At 38.9% G+C, this 20,164-nt stretch overlaps 1 protein-coding gene across 1 annotated transcript in view; it reads left to right on the top strand.

Annotated features, from left to right (window-relative positions):
* Window positions 1–295: 295 nt before the first annotated feature.
* The window catches only part of man1a2 (mannosidase, alpha, class 1A, member 2), a 71,175-nt gene continuing 51,306 nt past the window's right edge, over window positions 296–20,164 (top strand). The window contains exons 1-2 of the mRNA XM_007895860.2: window positions 296–691; window positions 12,435–12,690. Of these exons, the coding sequence (XP_007894051.2) occupies window positions 330–691; window positions 12,435–12,690 (618 nt within the window). The 5' untranslated portion in view covers window positions 296–329. The remainder of the gene's footprint in view (window positions 692–12,434; window positions 12,691–20,164) is intronic.

Genomic DNA, 20,164 nt, shown 5'->3' on the forward strand with positions numbered 1-20,164 from the left:
CGTTTTTCACACTCTCCACCCCCTCGCCCCTCCCCCCTTCTCTCCCCCCCCCCCCCCCCACCCCACACCACCATCACCGCCGCGCCGCCCGACTCCCACCGCGGAGGCTTCACGGCGCACGCGCACTGGTCCCACACCTGAGCTCCGCGAGCCCCCGACGGCGGTTGGTGGCGGCTCGAGCGAGCGAGCGAGTGAGCCAACGATCGAGCGAGAGAGCGAGCGGGAGGATGCGGGAGTCCCGGCGGCGACCCTGAGGTTTCCCGCGGCTGCCGGGGGCCGGGCGGACCTCCCTTGCCGGCTCGCGAGGAGGCGCGGTTGGGGGCTTATCGATGAGGATGTCGAGCCCGGCGCTCCTACCCGTGTCCAGCCGTCGGCTCGCGGCTCTGAGCCCGAGCTCGTCCGCCTCCTTTTACCCGCATCACAGAGCCACCCTGCGGCTGTCGGAGAAATTTATCCTCCTGCTCATCCTCAGCGCCTTCATCACCCTGTGCTTCGGGGCCATCTTCTTCCTGCCCGACTCGTCCAAGCACAAGCGCTTCGACCCGCTGGGGCTGCACGACGTGCTGATCCCGCACGTCGACCAGGCGGCGAGGCCGGCGGGACGAGACGGCAGCGCCGGGCCACAAGGAGGAGGCGGCGGCGGCGGAGTCATGGTGCATGGAGGCGGGGAGGAGCATCGGCACCGACACAGGTACCGACCGCAGCAGCAGCGGCGGCGGCGGCAGCGGCAGCGGCGGCGGTAGCCCCGTCTCTGCGTGTTGGTGACTGCTCGGGCGGGTTAGCGCCGCAAGTCAGGGCCAGAACAAGGGGAGGGAGATCCGTTCCTCCTGCGAAAAGAGGAAGGAAGGAGAGAGGGAGAGAGATAGGGAGGGAGGGGGGGGTGGGGGGGGCTGCGGGTTTAAAGCAGGAGACCCGGGAAGTGCAAAAGGATTTTTATTTTTATTTCGCCGCAACCCTGAATGAAAGATGAGGCAGTGTCAGAGCTGTGCCCCCGCCGATGGTCCGCGGAACTCGTCGTTGTGGCTGTTTAGTAGCATTAGGGCCCTGAACGCTAACAGCATCGCGCACCAACACACACTCTCACTCACTCACACTCACACTCGCTCACTCTCACTCACTCACACTCTCACTCTCACTCACTCACACACGCTCACTCTCACTCACTCACTCACTCGCACCCACACGCCCTCGGCTCCTGTCGCGGTTATTCAGAGACTTGTCAACGTTTGGGGGGGTGTGGGGTGGGGGGTGGGGGGGAATCGTCAAGGAGTTGACATTTGCGATCAGTGTGAAAGTGACGCGGTTCGCGAAGCTGTTTTCGACTCCGCCAACTGTGCTTCGTGTTCAAGGTCGACGTGTACAGCTGCTTTTTTTTTGTGGTTAAAAAAATAATAACCCCGAATGAGCGATTTGTCGGTGTTGAGCCGGTGACACTCGCCGAGGACGGTTTGTTGTTGCGGTGATGAAATCCCCCCCCCCCCCCCACCCCCACACGCCCCCCGTCATGTTATCCTGGGTTTTTCCTCACCGCAGGTTCACAAGCCTCGTTCATCTTCAAACGTTTAAATGACCAAAGGTTAAGATTATTGGATGCCATACTATCAGTTACACAGTCACTGCCGTCTGTTCCGTGAAGCGCTTTGAGACGTCTGGAAGACGTGCAAAGCGCTGTATCAAATGCAAGGATTATTATTATTATTATTATTATTATTAGTGCCACTGCTGTTTAATTCCCTCCCGTTCCAACAATACCACATCATTTAATTATTCTCCCCGTTGGTTATCCCACACTAAGCGGTAAACTCCTCATTCGGGGCTAATCCACGATCTTGTTTATCAGTTGGGTCAGTTTCCAGTCGTGTGTGGTTTTGGAAAATTCAGGTGAACAGAATTATTCTCAGCCCTAACGCTGTGGCGTGTCCCTTGGTAATCCGGTACAAATTCTCTCAAGTCTGTCTGCACTTTCAATAACCACTAGTTTTGTTGATCAACACATTTGATTGTTAAGCTCCAATAATTGTTGCAGTGGACTCCAGCTAACTGAACCTTATTGGCAATGTAACGCAGTGTAGGAAAAGTAGACGTTATGCTTTTTTTGAGGATTATGTTACATGATGTGAAAATGGCAAAATACCATGACCATTTTTAATCTTTCTGTGGTACGTAATCATTTAATTATTTACCTCGTGATGAAGTGTCTATGCTCTCCTCCATTCATAGATCCTTATAAATTCTTGCTGCTTCAGCCCCATTCCGAGACCGCTATGGTCAATGGCCTTGGTTGACAAGCATAGTTCATGGGCCTTCCTGCTCCCCACTGTTAGAGAGATAAGAAATGAACTATGATGAATGACTAGGTAAGATGAAGAGTTCTTCACCCTTGAAAAGTTGTGTCTCAAAAGAAAACCTTATAGAGGGTATAAAAGATGCTAACTGGGATAGGAAAAAAAACAGAAAATATTTTCCGGTAATCCAAGCCAATCGGAAAATAAGTGGTGTTCAGGGTTTTGAACGGCAAGTTTAGGATAGACACTGGAGATTATTTCTTTAAACAGTTGTATTCAACAGCTGGAATAGGTTACCATGAAGGATGGCTGAGAGCAGGACGCTGGACTCATTTAATATACAACAACAACAAGATTACATTTGTTAGTGCCTTTTACATCGGGAGGACGTGAATATAGTCTGATTCTGTAATACAATGATGGTACGGTTGTTATCCGGGAAGAAGACAAAATGGGCCAAGAAACCTTCTGCATTCAAACTTCTTTAATGATTTTGTGACAGTAGCCTGTGAGGACAAAATTATTTTCAGCCTAAGCTATGACATGCCCATTGGCAATCAGTATCTTTCTCCTGAGGGACACCTCAGACTTGTTTATTTATTTTGTATGTTCCTGTTCACGGGCAATTAAGCAGAGTGAGGGATCGAACTGTCTTCCCACTCTCTGCTATGAACGTAAAAATACACTTCTCAGCACAATAGCTAAGATAAAGCATTGCTGTTAATCTGCGACAAACATAAAATTTGCTTTCTGCGAGTAAATAAACCTATTGTGTATAGGGTGCTACCACCCCATTTACATGGAGTGATTTTGAGATCCCAGGTAGGATTGTTATTGAAACGCGTGTCTCACTGCATCAATTTGAGTAGTTTTAATTTGGGGTGGTGGACTATTTTGTTTTTTAAATGTGTCACTTGGGAGTGAAGGATGATAAAAACTGTTGTGACTAAGTGGGACTTCCTGTCAGTTGTAATATTAAAGTGTCAATGAACACCATGTAAAAAAATCTGCAATTCAGTACTGACTGCTCAAGGAAGGGTGAGGGTTGTTTTCAGCATTAGGGAAGAATGTTTTTGTCATTTTCTCTCTTCCCACAGCAATATGACCAGTTAATTTCAGATGATTAATCTAATATTGGGGGCTTCACAAGTGAGCCCATTCCTCAACTCTAAATTTCCAAACACTTGGAACTTCCAGCATTTAACTGGATAATAATCAGCAGTGGATACCTCTGGTATTGTGTGTCGCCCCACTCCCCCCGGTGAAGCTGGTGCCATTTGCCGAGGATAACAATAACAAATTTCGGAAGCATATTAAAAGTGAGAGGAACAAGGCCAGAGCTCTGTGCCCCAGGTCCTCACCTCTTTACTATTTACATGCTTCCGTTCAGGGATATCATTCTGCCACCCTGCACCTCCACAAAATTCCCCGCCTCCACCATTATCTCTCCCCTTAGGCTCCTGAAACCCTCATCCATACTTTCAATAAGTTTAGGCTTGACTATGCTAACTCCCTGCTCCTGGACCTCCCAACTCTTCCCCGCAAGCTGCAGATTATTCAGAGCTCTGCAGCTCCTGTTCTCTCCAGCATTAGGCTTTGTGAGCCGATCAACCAACGCCTTGGTCCATCTTCCCGACATGAAGGGTGCTATATAAATGGAATTTGCTGTCGTTGTTGTTCCTTCCCCCACCCCCAGAAATACTGAGACCAGTCGTACCACTTCAACTGAGATCACCTTATAAAGCTGAGATGGAACAGGGACCTCCTTCGCTTATCATTCTCAGTGCCATGCCGCGTGGAACATTTCACCCACTGATTCGTCAGAGAAGTGGGATTTTTGAATAAATTCAGCCACAAGTCAGTCTCCTTTCTAGCACTGCCTGATTGCATCTGATGAACTGATTGTTTTTCTGTTGGCATTTATTGTGAGAAGCATACAGTTGAAAGCATTTCCACTTTTTGTGTGTTGACTCATTGTAGGCTGAATGTAAAAGCTAGAAATATTGTTTTTGTTAGATAACCATATGCAAATAACAAACATTGATGGATTTGAGAGCTGTGAAGGCAAACTATTTTGTGATTTTTTTTTCTAAATTAATTTAAAGGTTGAAGTCATCACTGCATTTCTCAGGTCATTTGTAACCTTGAATGGGTAGTTTACTTTTAATGCATCTACAAATTAGTTTTACTTTTAGTATCAGTGAATATTTTAGCATACAGTATTTCGCTTAGCTTGCAGTTTTTCATTTTCTACCAGTATCAACTTGAAGACGGTCTTGAGTACTATTTTTCTTTGGCTAATTACATTTTTGTGTTTCAGTTCAAGAATGTAAAATCATTGGAACATGATTGTGACCTAAATTATAATACAATACGGATGTTCTGGAATGCATTTGAATGCAGCTCTTTGCCAATAAAGTATGGAACCTACCCAATGCAACAACATACACTACACAACCTGTAATCTGTAATAATCCACATGCCTGATAATAATCCAATAAGAAAAAAATCAATAATAATTTGATTACTCAATCCACGACTGTTTGTGGGACACTGCTGTGTGCAATTAGCTGCCGAGTTTCACCCATAAGGTCAATTCACTTTACAGTATATTCTGTGTAGTGCTTTGAGATGCCGAGAAGATGTGAAAAGTGCTATATCAAATGCAATTATTATTGCTATCTATCAGAACAACATTCTTGTTGACTGGCAATTCAGTGTTCACTAGATTTTTTAAAAAACATTGTGCAATCTTTGCTATCTATGAAGACTGCCGGATTTACAGTATGATCTGGAAAATTAACCCTTAAAGTATATATTTGAGGGATTTGCTTTGTTAAAACTAAGCTGCTTTTTAGATCGTATCATTAACTTGTCTCAGGATTGTAGTATAGTGTCACTGAAATATTGGCTACTAAGAGTAATGTATAATTGTATTTTTTTTAAATTGTCCTTACCTGGAGGAATTACTGCACTATAGTATTTGTTGCTTAGGTTTGCCTCTTGCATGGTGGCTTGGTAAACCCTCCCTTATGGATGGCCAAATTTCACTGCAGCCAATATTTTAATATTTAAGTCATTCACTTATCTGTGAAAAGTTGGAAGGTATTTACGGGATAGTCCTTGTGTTGCCCAGCACTTGTGATTTTATATGGCTTTATCCACTGGCTAAATACTCTACCTAGTGGGACTTTGTTCTATCTCCTCCACCATGCCTATTTGGGGAAGTAATCATTTCCACTGATAGATAGCACATACCAATAACACATTGTATATTTTAGGCATAGGAGGGCTAAATATTTTTTGTTGAACAATAATATTTATAAACATAGTATGAGAAATAGTTATGAGGTGAGGATAACTCTCTTGTCCCTTAATTTGTTTTAAAATAAACAAATAAAAAGCAGTGTTATTTACTCATAAGATGCCTTGGATTGTTGTGAAATTGTAGTTATTATTACATTCTCACTTTAATCTTTTCTTGAGGACAATGCCTTTCAACTAAATGTAGCATCCTGCTGCTGATAATTGTAACATTCACCGCTGGGGGAAAAGAAATGTTTTGCAAGGCAATAGGTCAGATTAATTTTGTAGTTTAAAGATACTGCTTCAGATATATGTAAAGTATTTGTATTTTTAAAGCAGTTGGAAACAATAATCTCATCTCCAGGTTTCATTCCCAAGTCTATTTTATATGACTTTGGATATTGCTTGATTGCAGTAACTATTGAGAGAATTGCACTCTCTATTTCGATGTAAAATCTTTCCTGTTCCCCTTGTCATGGTTCTCTGAACAGATATAATTATTGTTTTGGGATTTTCACTGCTACGATAAAGTAGTTATTAAAGCAAAATCCTGGTGATAGTCTTAAACTATCAAATTAACACCATCACTTGTATATTTACTACAAACTTGCATTCTCTTAGATTACTTTATATTTATAACACTTGTGTGAGGAAGTATTAATTGAACTAGATATCTGTATTTTCATGAGTCAGACAATACAGAGTACCTTCCATCAAACTTAATAATCCTTGTGTCTGCATTTGGTACAGTTCCTGTCACATTATAAGGACATCCTAAAGCGCTCCAGGATTTACTGTGAAGTGCAATTACTGTTTGTGGTGCACACTGAAGCCAATTTGCACACAGCAATGTCACACAAACAACAATGAAGTGAATGCCCAATTTGATTTGGGAGATTGTTGGCTAGGACACTGAGAGAATCTCTCTTCTCTTTTCCACCTGAAATGCAAACAGGACCTCAGTCTAATGACTCGTACAAAGGATAGCACCTCCAACAATGCATTGAATTGGAGCTTGGAGTATGATTCCAAGTCATGATATGGGACTTGAACCCACAACCTTCTGACTCGGAGGTGAGAGTGCTACCATTGAGCCAGGCTGACACACCTAGGCCAGAAAATGGTATAGCTTTGGCTGCAAGATGCTGATTTATACAATTATAATAATCCTTGCATTTGATATAGTGCCATATCATGCCATCAAGACATCTCAAATCGTTTCATGGGAAATACAGTAAAATGGTGTAGTGGTCTGTATTTTGCGGAGGAATGTGGTAACCAATTTGCACACAGCAATGTCCCATGAACAGCCATAGAGTGAATGATTTAAAATATTTTCAGCAGGAAACATAGTGCAGCTGTTAGCAGTATATTATGTTGGTGCATTTATCAAATGATGTCTCATCTAGTGTCTTGTCTGGTTATACTTCATTTGGTGTGATACACATTATTTGCATTTGAAGTCACTGCCAGTCAGAAGTATGTTACAGTGCCCCGAGAGAGTGCCTCTTCAATGTGATTACTCCCATATTATGAATTCTCTTTTACTCTTCCACCCACCGCCAAACTACTTTTTTGTTTTTTTGAACACATAGGAATGGTTTATGTTTATGTTACGTTTACCACCTTGCTCTTGACAATAGGGAGATTTGGAATAGGAAGTCTAATTCATACTTATGCCCTGTATTGCAGTGCTCAGACTTTAAACGTTGAAATTAATTAATTTAAGTTGCATGATCAGTTTGTTTTCCGATATTAAAGGCCAAGTTGATTAATACAGTTGTTCCCCTGCTGTCCAAATGATGTAATGACCACACGGAGCAAGCCTAGTGAGATGTTTTGCATCTGCCATGATTATTATACTGTGTGGGTGTGAATCGCACAGCTCTTGAAATTGCCTCCTCTGGGGAAATGTCACGAGCGGTGCTCCAGCACAATTCCCAGTGTCTGAACACTGTTTGTGTTGAATGTTTCATGCCACTTTTCTCAGTTTCACCAACAAATGAACACAGAATTAATATTCACTCAAAACTTTCCTCTATTTAAGGTCAGTGATTAGATTTTTCTTCTTTCTCTGCTCTGCCCAATATGTCGGGTCCTGTAGCTTAGTGGTTAGAGCACTCGCCTCGCAAGCGAAAGTACCTGGGTTTGATTCCCGGGCAGGGTGAAACGTTGGGCAAGATTCCTTATTCTACATGCCTCTGTTTACCTAGCAATAAGTAGGTAATAATTCCTTATAAAAAATAATTTGGTTACTCATTCCATGACTGTTTGTGGGACACTGCTGTGTGCAATTGGCTGCCGTGTTTCGCTCACAAAATATATAATCAATTCACTTTACAATATATTCTGTGAAGCACTTTGAGAAGTCTAGAATAATAATCCTTACATTTGATATAGCGCTTTTCACGTCTTCTAGACGTGTATTATTATTATAATTATTATTATTAGAAGACATTTTAAGACATTATATCAACTGCAAGGATTATTATTATTATCTGTAACTGCTGGTGTAGATCTGAAACGTCTATTGCAGTGTTGTTAGATTTTAAAGATTTTGATCTTAATTGTTTTAATAACTAGAAGAGCTGTGAGCTGACCTGAAATTCTAAATGAAGTCATAAGTGAGTTGCAGTTGGCAGGACAAGTGGGATATAAATTGTCTCCATTGGTTCTTGTATAGCCCTATGTATAGTATTCAGTTTGGCCCAGTATTTAAGTAAAATAAGTTTGCATCAAAATTAAATGTTCCCTGTTGATCGTGGACTGTTCTATCCTTTTAAGATTCTAATGCCACCTCTTTGAAATATGAAGAATATTTTTTGGCGATATTATCATTACATGTGGAATAAAATGCTTGGCAACCAGATGGCTTGGTGCAAAACCTGCCACTTTACTGCAATCTAATAAACAGCAAATTAGAAACAGCCAGCTAAATGTAACTCTGGAATGGTAGGAAAAGTAGTCCCAAAGAATAAAATGTTTACACAGGTTTTATTTTGGAGTTGAATTAGTGCATTTCTGAGTAGACCTTCTGCAGCTTTTATTAATTGAGCACTTTTCATGTGAAAGAACATCTGAGAGTTTGACAAATACAATGCATTGAGCAGAAAAATATAAAAAAACAGGTAGCCCTTTGGAGCACAGGTTCATTTGCTATGAGTTGCCCACCTTGCCTGGCTTCTGGTGCTGACTTGCCAAATTACTGTACTAAAAGGTCATCTCTGAGATCAGGTTCTGCCTTTCCAATGCACAGAAAGAGTACTCATGTCATTTTGTGCCCACTGTGCTTGCGTATTTTTGCATCCTCGCCGCACTGTGTGCAGGAAGTGTTGCTGACCTTCACTTCTAGAGATCCGGCATGAATTTTGACTTCTCCACTAACCATTTGAAACCTCAAACATCGGAGGGTGTATAGGGAGTGTGTGATAGTCTCAGAAGCATGGATGGTATAGGCTGGAAGTTAGGGATGGAAAAGACAACTGAAAGACGATGCTGTAAGAAGGATTTGAAAACCTGGGCAAAGATGTTAAACTTGATTAACTGAGGTGCTGGGAGCCAATGAAGCCCGATGAGGATGGAAGTCATGCTTATGCGAAATAGAGCTTGGTTTTGGAGTTTGGGATTATTTGAAGTTATCGTAGAGTAAAACTAAGGGGCTGTTAAGGAATGCATTGGAAAGTTCTATCCAATTCTAACTAAAAATTGAAGTCTACTTTTGCAATACTAATACGAACTCACTATTACTATTTTGACTGACTCATTACATATTTTTCATTGAATCTTACATTGAAGGGCTGTAATGAGACAATCTTGTATATTCTCAAGGTGAGGTGAGATCAATCTTTGTTTATTTCTACCAGAACACTTTGTCCAGCAGCGATAGTTGGCCCATTACTATGATGTTATCTATTGGTCTTTAGTTCAGTTTTAGCATCTTATTAACATTGAAAATTGTGTTCTGTTCATAATCTGAACATCTCTACACCTAACATTTACATATGTCATGGTCTGATATTGGTCAGTATCAAGCAGCTTGTTTTGACTTGTTCTGGCACGTTGGGCAGAATAGTAAGAATTTAAATTAGTCTGTTTATAGGCAATGCAGTTAATTTAGCATGGACATTCACAAAGAGATTTTACTTCACCAATAGATTGATACATATTTTGTAAAGGGAAGGAGAGTTGTAAATTGTGGCCTTTGAATCTGTTCAAGGAATTATTCAGAATACAGTAGTGTAACTCTTGTTTTCCACTATGCAGGTTTTAACAATCCTATAATAATCCTTGTATTTGATATAGCCCCTTATCACATCTTGACGTCACAAGTGCTTCACAGAAAATACTGTAAAATGGATTGACTGTTATTTTATCGGCGAAACGCAGCAGTCAATTGCGCACAACAATGTCCCACAAGCGGTCGTGGATTGAATGACCAATCTTTTTGAGTGACCAATTTTTTTTGTAGGGATTATTACCCCCGGAAAAGCAATCTGCCAATCGACTAACAACCGTGATTCTATTTATTGCTAGGTAAACAGAGGCGTGTGGAGTAAGGAAACTTGCCCAACATTCACCCTGTCTGGGTGCTCTAACCACTAAGCTACAGGACCCCAAACTATTTTAAGATAGCTGCTGGGAAAAATATTCAAAGTACCACATTTTGGAGTGTTGTTTGCCAGGACAGCAGCAATATTTCAGGGTTGATTAAGTTGTTACTCAAACCTGATTCAATACTGTTCTGTCAAACACTCATGGTGTTTATTTTATTGACTTAATATCGGGGAATCGTGTAGCTTCTATAACATATACTATAATACTAATTGCAATCGAAAATGTTTTAAATGCTTGTTTAATGTGGAATTTGTAGTATCAAAAGTAGTTTCTGAAGTTAAAATAATAAAACGATTGAATCTTTTTAGCATGCTAGTACTGTAATTCTTTACTATATTTTAGGTTGTGTGTTTGCAGCAGTACATCTATATTTCCTTCAGATCTTCCCTTTTCTCTCTGGATTTAATACCTCCTTTGTCACAAATTCTTCCTGGCAAGCCGTAATTAATATGTTCCATCAATTATGGTAAACATTGGTTCATCGAAGCACTGCCAGAAAGGATGGAAAGGAGGAGGAGAAATTGTCATAGAACATTTACTATAAACAAATAATACAGTATTTTTTTTCTCCAGTTGTAAGAATCTTAGCTCTATGGTTCATCGCTATTTATTATAAGTACTTTAGTCATAGGCCAGAGCTGTAGGTTTCTTTATACACATTTTGCAATTTCTTGCTAGAAGAGAGAAAATCAATTTTTTAAAGCAACCAGTCTCACTGATCCTCATGTTATGGAAAATAATCACTTCTAAGAGATTCTTCTTAGATGATATTACCTTAACGTACTTCATAAACCAAGTGTATAACAATGGTAGGGAGTAGTTAATTTAAGTGTATATTGTTTGTCATTTTGTTATGGGAAATTGAGGATCAGGAGTGAAATTCTTGCTCACAGACAGAGAAGCAACATCATAGGATGCATTGTATTTGAGGTTGCAACAGCAGAACACAATGAAACCACTAAGAGAGAAGATAAGAAAATAACCTGGAAAAGATAGAGAGGCAGGCAAACTTATCCCCATATAAAAAGCTAAATGTGCTTTAAAATAAAAAGAGATTTTATGTATGTTTGTTTTTTTTAAAAAAATCTATCTTCGATACTTAAAGTTTGAGATTGAAAGCATTATTCATTTTATATTTAAAATATTTTAACTGTTTGGTGATTTAAAGGCAACAATCATCTTTGTCAGGTTTTTGTTGTCCCAAAACGTCTTGCATTCCATGCTTGAAAAGGCATCATTGTGCGCTGACGCGCTTTGAAGTGCAGTGGAATGCAAGTGGAGCTGACACAACCATAATTAGCAAACCTTCACTATAATGGAGTGCATTAATACAAGATTCTACCGTATTTTAAGTGCAAGTTGTTGATGTACTTAATCATATTAATCTTTTATTGACTGTTCACTGAAGCAATCGCACCCAAATTTTCAAGCATTTACCATTTTGCTCCCCGATATCTTCACCTCCCAGATTGGTTAGCCAGGTGTGGAGGCTGTGAAAATGTCCAGTTAGTTGTGTGTCTGCCCATATGCCCTTTGAAAGTCCAGCATGTATGACTGCAAAGGCTCCAAAAAAGATTAAAATATTTTTTTCAGAATAATGTATCTATTTAATCGACGATCTGTTGGGAAAGTTTAATTCAACATGTCATGAAAAGAATGAATATTCTTGTATATGCCACTTTGGTGAAATTATACTTGAGGGTTCCGATTATTATGTTAGGTACTTTTCCTATTTCTTTTATCTCCCCTCACCCCTCTGAAATTAAATTGTATTTTACTTCCAGATTATTTTGTGGTAAGAGATTGACAATTTCATGGTATTAAGGGTCGTCTTTATTTGATTTTACAGTGGAGTTCTGTGGGTGAAAAGACATAGGTCATTTTTCTCACCCATATCTGGAAGTCCTGGCTAAAAGTGGTACTGCCTTCATGTGAAATTTTAGTAGAAGTGGCCATTTTCAGTTAATCCATAGATATTTAAATTGTATTTCACAATTTGCAATACCTTGGGACGTTCTCTCAACGTGAAAGGTGCTATACAAATGTAAGTTTGCATTTTAGAAAGGAAAGAATGAAAAAAGACCCAGAAGCCTATAAAGTCTGCTCTGAGGAGAATCTCGTTGTTTCCCCCAACACACACCTGTGCGCACAGGTTACTTGGTAGTTTATTAACTATGACGACTGTGTAAGTGCAAATGTAAATTTCAAGTCTTAATCCTTTTTCTACAGGTCGGAAGAGGAGCAACTTAGGAAAATGATCAGAGCAGATCATGAGAGAGCTCTCGAAGAGGCAAAGGAAAAATTGAAAAAGTCCAAAGATGAGATCCGAGCAGAGATTCAGACAGAGAAAAACCGCTTGGCACAGAATATGAAGAAAAAGGAAGGCAAACAGCTGCCAGTTGTACCTATCCCCAAACTGTTGGGAATCAACGATGGGGACCCAGGAGATCCAGACATAAGAGAGAAACGAGAGAAAATCAAAGAGGTATCTACAATGCAGATAAAAACTCAATGTACATACTTGTATTGGAATGTTAAACTTATTTATCCTGTTCACTCTGACCCTAGTATAACTCAATGTTTTGGATCCATGAAATTGGACCCCACATTATACAAGTCTGCAAAATAAAAATGGCTGCCTATCCTGCTTTCTGCAGGGCACTGTAGATGTCACTTCTGGTGTTTCCTGGAGGGCTTTCTGCACATGCACACAGAGTACCGGAAGTTGGAAGTGTACTGCATTTCAAGTATAAAGTGGTTCCACAACCTATAAGTGGACTTACGCTACAATGAGTTGTTATAATGGGGGTTCACTTTTAATTTTTCAGTTCCAGAAAACCTGCTAGCTTTTAGCTATAACTGGTAAAAGTTAAATCTGGGATTTGTATATGAAACAGATGTGCTACTTTTCATTTCAGAATTAAAAGCTCAATGGTGATTTTTTTCAATAACCTGTGCTTTGCAGGCTAGGCAAAACTGTTCCACACATCTTGTATCTTTTATACATTTATCTGAGGGTGTTAGTTAGGACTGCTCTACTGATATAGCACTAGTTTACTCACCCCTGCCCTCTTGACTTCAACTTACTCCAATTTCCTCTGAAATGCAGCACTGTTACACAGATTTTTTTTGGTCATCTGGGTGTCTGACGTATACAAAATACCATCACCATCTTTATGTATATTCAAACAGAGTTCCATATATGCCACCTATATATGGAAATTCCAGTGTCAGGAAATGGAACACGCTCTCTCCACGGAGAGATGATCTTACTTACCTACATCTGGGATGTATTAGGCTCAAGAACCAAGGCTTGGGGACACTAGAGTGTGTGTTGGGATATTGCTAGAATTTAACCAGCTAAAAGCGCATAGCTTGCTATTGAAATGTTGCACTGTCTGGCAAGATTCCTGCTGCTTGTCCTACTAGGACCACAGTACCCATTAGAGCTTTGGCTTATAGCGTTAACAGGACTTGATTGGAAAGAATCCATTTTATCAGTTCTGCCCCTCCAAAGTTCTGCTGATTAGCAGGTGGGATGATCTATCATCTGCAGTGTTGGCTCAGTAATTGGGCTACTAAGACTGCCATTGAGGAATGCACAGACTCTTATATACTGACCATAAATTGTATGTTTCTCTGTACACTTGTAGTGATGCTCCTGAATTGCAGAGGAAATTGAAGCACTGAATGTGCATAAACAGGACTGACTAGCCTTAGGCGTTAGAGTGTCAACTAAGTGGTGAATGGTTTCAGATTTTGAGGTGTACTTGGGCAGATCTGACCTAGCATTACTTCACTACTGATTGTAGCTGAATTAGAGTGAGTTTAGTTGGAATGTGCAGAAATGTTTCATTTCAGACTAGGTTTAGTTGGGGGGGAAAAAAAGCATGGGTAAAAATAACATTCATGTATTCATGTATGATACTGTTCTAATCCCTATTCTTATAAGACCTTCAAAGCAAGGTTGTAGATTCTGTCCACTGATTTTTGTGGAAATGAACACTGCATCAACAATTAGATGAAGCAAGAAGGCAATACTTTCTTTGCTGAAGTTGAACCCATTTTCGAAGAGAGAAGTAGCCAGTTTAATCAACCACTTCACTTTGTGAGGGAAAGCAATCTGTCTAGGATAGATTGTTTTATTCTGGTTTTAGAGCTTCAGACTGTCTGCCAACTAACGAGGCAGGTCAATTGCTAGACAAGAATTTGTGGTAATCTTGGTAGTGCGATACTTAGCAAGGTAGATCTGCAGTATGCCAGGCACTGCTAATAATAGACCAGACAGATGGCTTAATGCCACAACTAGGAGTGGGAATTCTTCCTGGCTCTCGTTCACCCTGCAGGCCAAAGCCCTAATGGGTTGGGTGCACCTATTTGGACAGTTGGCCAGAAGCTTGCGGTCAGTGCTCGCAATGGTAAGCAATGCAGTTTTAGAATTAGGTAGTCGAGGTACATTTCCCCACCCTCCTCCAGACAGAGAAATTTTCATGTGTTGGTATAAATATGTGGAACTCTAGGCCTAGTTTGGATACTTTTAAATATGGCATTTACCTGAAACCCCATTTGCCCAAGTGCTCCGAGACCTTACCTTACATGAAGGACGCAACATGAATGTAAGTTGTTAACCAAAGAAAAAAATGGAAATTGATGAGTGGTTGAGTATCACATGTGCAGGCCTAATTTATGGCCCAAAGATATAAGTTTTGTTATATAGTTTTTCAGCTTTATAATAATTTCAGTAACAGTAACAGTAATCATGTGTATGCATTTATATTCCCATCTAATGAATCTGATTGTATTAAGTTTTTTTCACCAGTTCCTCAAACAACAAATTACAACAACAAATTACATTTGTATAGCCCCTTTCATGTCAGGAGGACATCCCGAGGCACTGGTGTGTACGCATTGCAAACTATTGTGTTAGTTATTTTAAAGTTTTCTCCTTTCCTGTTCCAAAGGCATTGATTCTTGCTCAGGCAGGGTTATGTGGATAACACTGTTTTCCAATTTGTTACATTTTTGCATATGTGAGCCTAGCTAAGTGAATGTTTGCATGTTCGACTATAGTTAAGTCAAATCCTGTCTGTATTGGGCACTTTTGAAGATGGAGGTCATTGAATGAGCAAAGTATCAAACTTTCAAATTTGTTGGCTAAGTATTAAATCAGGCAGTGCTTTTACAAACAAAGGCATAGGGAAGCCTGCTGATTCAGGTTTTAGATTTCTGGAAGAGCTGTCATCCCTTTACTAAATTTCAAAAATATAAATTGTCAGGGAAGGCAAAACCTTTGTTTCAATGTTGTAACACAGCTGGCACAGAAATTAAGTATGTACCACACTACATCATTAACATTAGATTGATCTCAGATTTTCAGAGGAAATCAGATTTTAAGTCATCATTTTCAAGTCGATCAATGCAAATTCGATAGAATTAACTGACCTATTTCTTTGAATTTTTTTTAACCAACCAATTACCATGCATTCTGGCATATCACTAAACCTCAAATGCTGATAAGGGAAAACGTTGATAAAAATGATGGTGTTCAGACTGACATTGCAAAGTACAAAAACTGAGCAAGTGTTAAAATAGTATTCCTCTATAGAGGTGGAAGGCAGTCAGTATTTAAAGGTTCAAAGTTTTTAATTATTTTGGAAGTGGATGGATGAATTACTAAATTGGAATTGCTGCTTTAATAAAAATTCTGAAGAATTGTTTGTTAAATTTGATATTACATTTCTTCAGTAAGGGTGTAATGATGCAAGATAAATTGAAATGTGACTAACCAAAGCTAGATATTACAAAGGTTCAAAGACTTAATTTTATCTGCACATATGATAGATTGAATCAAGTGCTAACTGTTGTTTTTATATAAGTGATCCTCTCCTCCCTCTCACTGAGTTTTTTTTTCTCATCTGTGCTTCTGCGCAGGAACAGTGACTTGGCTCCATTTCCATGTTAACAAATTCTGGCCATTGCCTATAAAAATAATAATAATCTTGCATTTGATATAGTGCCTTATCACATCTTCAAGATGACTCAAGAGCTTCACAAAATATACTGTAAACTGTAGTCACTGTGTATTTTGTGGGCGAAACGCAACAACCAATTGCACACAGCAGTGTCCCACAAACAATCATGGAGTGAGTGACCAAAGTATTATTTTTTTAAAAGAATGATCATTCCTCCTCCTTGACGTTATTTATGGCACGTGATGTTTTGGTGGAAACTGACTAAATCAATAAAGTTATTAGTCAATGCTTTCAATTTAAATGTCTTAACACTGAAAAGTTCCTCTTTTTTCAAATAAAATCATGGGATCCTTAAAACAGGACAGATTAATCTTAGGCTAACTTTTCACTGAAGGATTATATCTTCAACAGTTCATCAGTATGTCATTGGAGTGTCAACCTTGATTACTGACTCCCAATTATATGTAGACAAGATACACTTCCTTAGTTATGTGCCTCTCTTTTTGATATCATTAATGAGCATCCCAATTGTGTTCAGATAATGTCCACCTCAATCGTTTCTTGAACAATATTAAAAAGACCAATTTTAGAGATTTGCGCATGCAAGTAAAAGTACTATTGTTTTGATAAAAGAGCTAAATATAACCATGAAAAAAAGAATAACCACTCTCCCAAAATAGGCCAAATTTCAGATTAAACTTTGTAAAGGTGCCCCAGTCCTTCCCGAGAGAGGCAAAGGAGATCTAAGCAAAATACATTAAAATGCCAGTAAATGGTCAACTGGAGGAGAATGACTAAATACAAGTATAGAAGCATTAAGCTTGGCCAAAGAGCCAATTTCTCCAAATGTTTTCTTTCCCTTTCCTCTTGTTTCCCTGGGGGAAGAAGAGAGCGATTGTAAGAGATACAGAGGGAGCAGTATTTAATTTGTGTTTAAAATGGTCATTTAGTCATTAAGGGATAATATCCCAATCATAAAAGTTTCTGATATTTTAGTATAACTTTTATTAAAGTATAATGTGGTGTCAGAAATGAAATTTGGAGGGAAAATTTCAATTTATTTTGTGAAAAATAAGTGTTATGTCAATTTCCCCAGGAAATGACTAACTTTGTCACAAGAAAGTGAATCTCCAAAGATGTGATTTGACTTGTCAAATGATCGTAGGATGACAGCTGCTGTGTAGTTTAGCAAATAATTGAGTGGATTCTGGAGTTACTAGTCTTTTTCCGGGTTTAATGCTTAGTTGAGATTTTAAATGGCAATTAGTGGAAATGGTGTACATATTCAGTTGGAGACGATCTTTTGATTTCCAAGTTAATGAATAAAACAAAACTGTTCATACAGTCAAAAGTCTTTTGGGAATTTGAATTTTGTTTTTTTATCAAGTATCCATGATAAAAGTTTGAGCTTTTAGTTTCATGTCATCTGAACAGTAAGAAATGGAACATTTTCAAACATAAGGAGCACAAGTCTGCTCGACGAGTTGATGTGCTCTAATGTCTGAGTCATCTTATTAGTTAATGTTTACATGGCCCAACTGTTAAAGTGCATTTGGTAGTTGATAAGCATTCTGAGACACTATCCTTTTTGAAGGGTGATATATAAATGCAAGTTGTTGTTACAAGTGTCTTTTCAGTTATATTTTTCTTGGGAAATCAAACACTACACCCTTCTGTATTGGAAATTGAAATTAACAGGGGTGTTGTATGTTTTCTTGATATAGAGCAAGAACATTAGTCATGGTGGACAGGCATTTGATAAGAAACTTTAAGCATTCATTACTAAACAGTTAACTAATTGGGTAGTACAGTGCATTTTATTTTGTTTGAGCTGATCTTGATCCACCAGAAAGGTGAAATTTGTTTAGTTGTGTTTCACTTTGTGGGCTCATATGCAAAGGGCTTCTGTCATGTACTCGTTTTTGCTTTTACATAGCATTAAGGTTCAAACTGACAAGTGTTTTGTTGCTCCAAGCAGTTGTCAGTGTTCAATCAGTATTTTCACTTCAATTTTTTGTACACCTTTTGTCTAATATATTGTATAGTGGATGCCTATTGAGTTAGGAACTGTGTTAGTGTATTTAGACGTAGTTTTCTTCATTCTTTTGATGTACCTGACTGTCTCGTGACTCATTCTTTGACATGCTGTACTTCGTCCATTCTGATGAAGGGTCGTGGACCCGAAACGTTGACTCACTTTCCTTTCTCCATAGATGCTGCCTGACCTGCTGAGTGATCCCAGCAACTTCTGTTTTGGTTTTTAGATGATACTGTACACAGATTTTATATTTTCTAGGTTCCAAGTAAATGTAAAACCTAATATGGGAAAATATGAATGCTATATATACATGGTAATATCACTATGTGATAGTAAATGACACAGCAGCTACAGATTATGTGCAGAATTGGGTCTATCAAAAGTAAGATGCAATATATAATAGGATATCCACATAGAAAGACAATGACTGATTGCACCCCTGAGGCTTCTGTTATAGCTTCTGTCGTCTGTAATGAAATCTTAAGAAAGTTATTATGAAGATATGTTTGTGGATTGGTAATATGCTGTGACAGTGGTACCCTGGGGAATAACATGTTCCTGCCATTATATTGCAGGACACTTTGCCCAATATAGTTATTTTGAAGAAATAATTAGTTTTGATTTATTTAAAAAGAACTCATATTTTAGTAAGTTCAAATCATGAACCTGTTTAGATGATAATTCAGTTAGCGTTAAATTTTATTTGGCAGTTTATTTAGTCTTGAATACAATTTTGAGCTTTGTAGGATTCTGTGAGCATGAAATGAGATTCAGTTTAGTAAGGCCTTCACAACCTGTTTAGAAACCTTCTATTCAGAATAGCTAAAGAGGGCCACATTTCCATAATTCCCTCAAGTAACTGCTGTTATTCTTTTATTACCATTCTCATTGAAACGTTGTCATTTATAAAAATTGATTTCATGTCAGTAGTCTTGTTCTGGATGAAACTATACACAAATAATTTTAAACAACCAAACCATATAGTAATTTTGATCTTTAACTTTTGTAAATGTCTTAAATTTACTCCTGAATTATTAAAGTGTGCAGTGAGTTGGTAGCTAATGACACTATTCCTTGTATTTGAGATGCTTTGAAATTACTGATGGAACCTATGACACTCTTTTACTAGGCCGGTTTTGTGTGATTTTCACAACAAGAAAGAGGAGGTCCCTGTTCTGAAAATACTTCCTCAGCACTTCTACTTTAAGTTATCAGTTTGAAATATTTCAAGTAGCTATTTTTAAGCATGTTATGTAATCTGAGAACTCCCTATTGTTAGCTGCACAAAGTAAATGCATTGTAGTATTCGAAGGAAAGAGTTTGTGAATATGCCCACAAAATATACAGTAAATTCACTTTACAGTATATTCTGTGAAGCGCTTTGATAGTCTCATTGACGTGATAAGGCGCTATATCAAATGCAAGGATTAATATTAGTATTGTCTTGAACAGTATATTTTTCTTCCTGATGGCTCATTCCTTCTTCCACCCTATTTTTCAGGGCATTTGACTTTTTTCCTTCTACTGTGATATTGTTCCCATGGATACGAGTTACCCACCAGTATCTTGCTGTATAGCAGTATAGCTATTATATTTTAAGCTTGGATCGTAAGTGTTGCCAGGCTGTTTGATTCCGAGTTACCCTAATGCAGACCTGCATCGTCATCTCCATGTGCAACTGACACAGATTCCTTTAGAGAAATCTGGAGTGGGAAACTTGGATGATTTCTTCTTTCTAACTTGGGACATTTGTAATGCTCTTACTGTGACCATTTGTCAGCTCCACTAATTTAACCCAAACAGAATCAATGATGAATATTTTATAAGTTGAAATAACAGCATTTGAAAGATTAATGTACATTTGTATTTTTTTTAGTTCAACACTATGCGATCACATCATTGAGAGATGTTAGTCTATAGCTATTCATCAGCAAATGTTCCATACATTT

Source organism: Callorhinchus milii, unplaced genomic scaffold, assembly GCF_018977255.1.
Source record: "Callorhinchus milii isolate IMCB2004 unplaced genomic scaffold, IMCB_Cmil_1.0 Scaffold4, whole genome shotgun sequence".
Taxonomy (NCBI): domain Eukaryota; kingdom Metazoa; phylum Chordata; class Chondrichthyes; order Chimaeriformes; family Callorhinchidae; genus Callorhinchus; species Callorhinchus milii.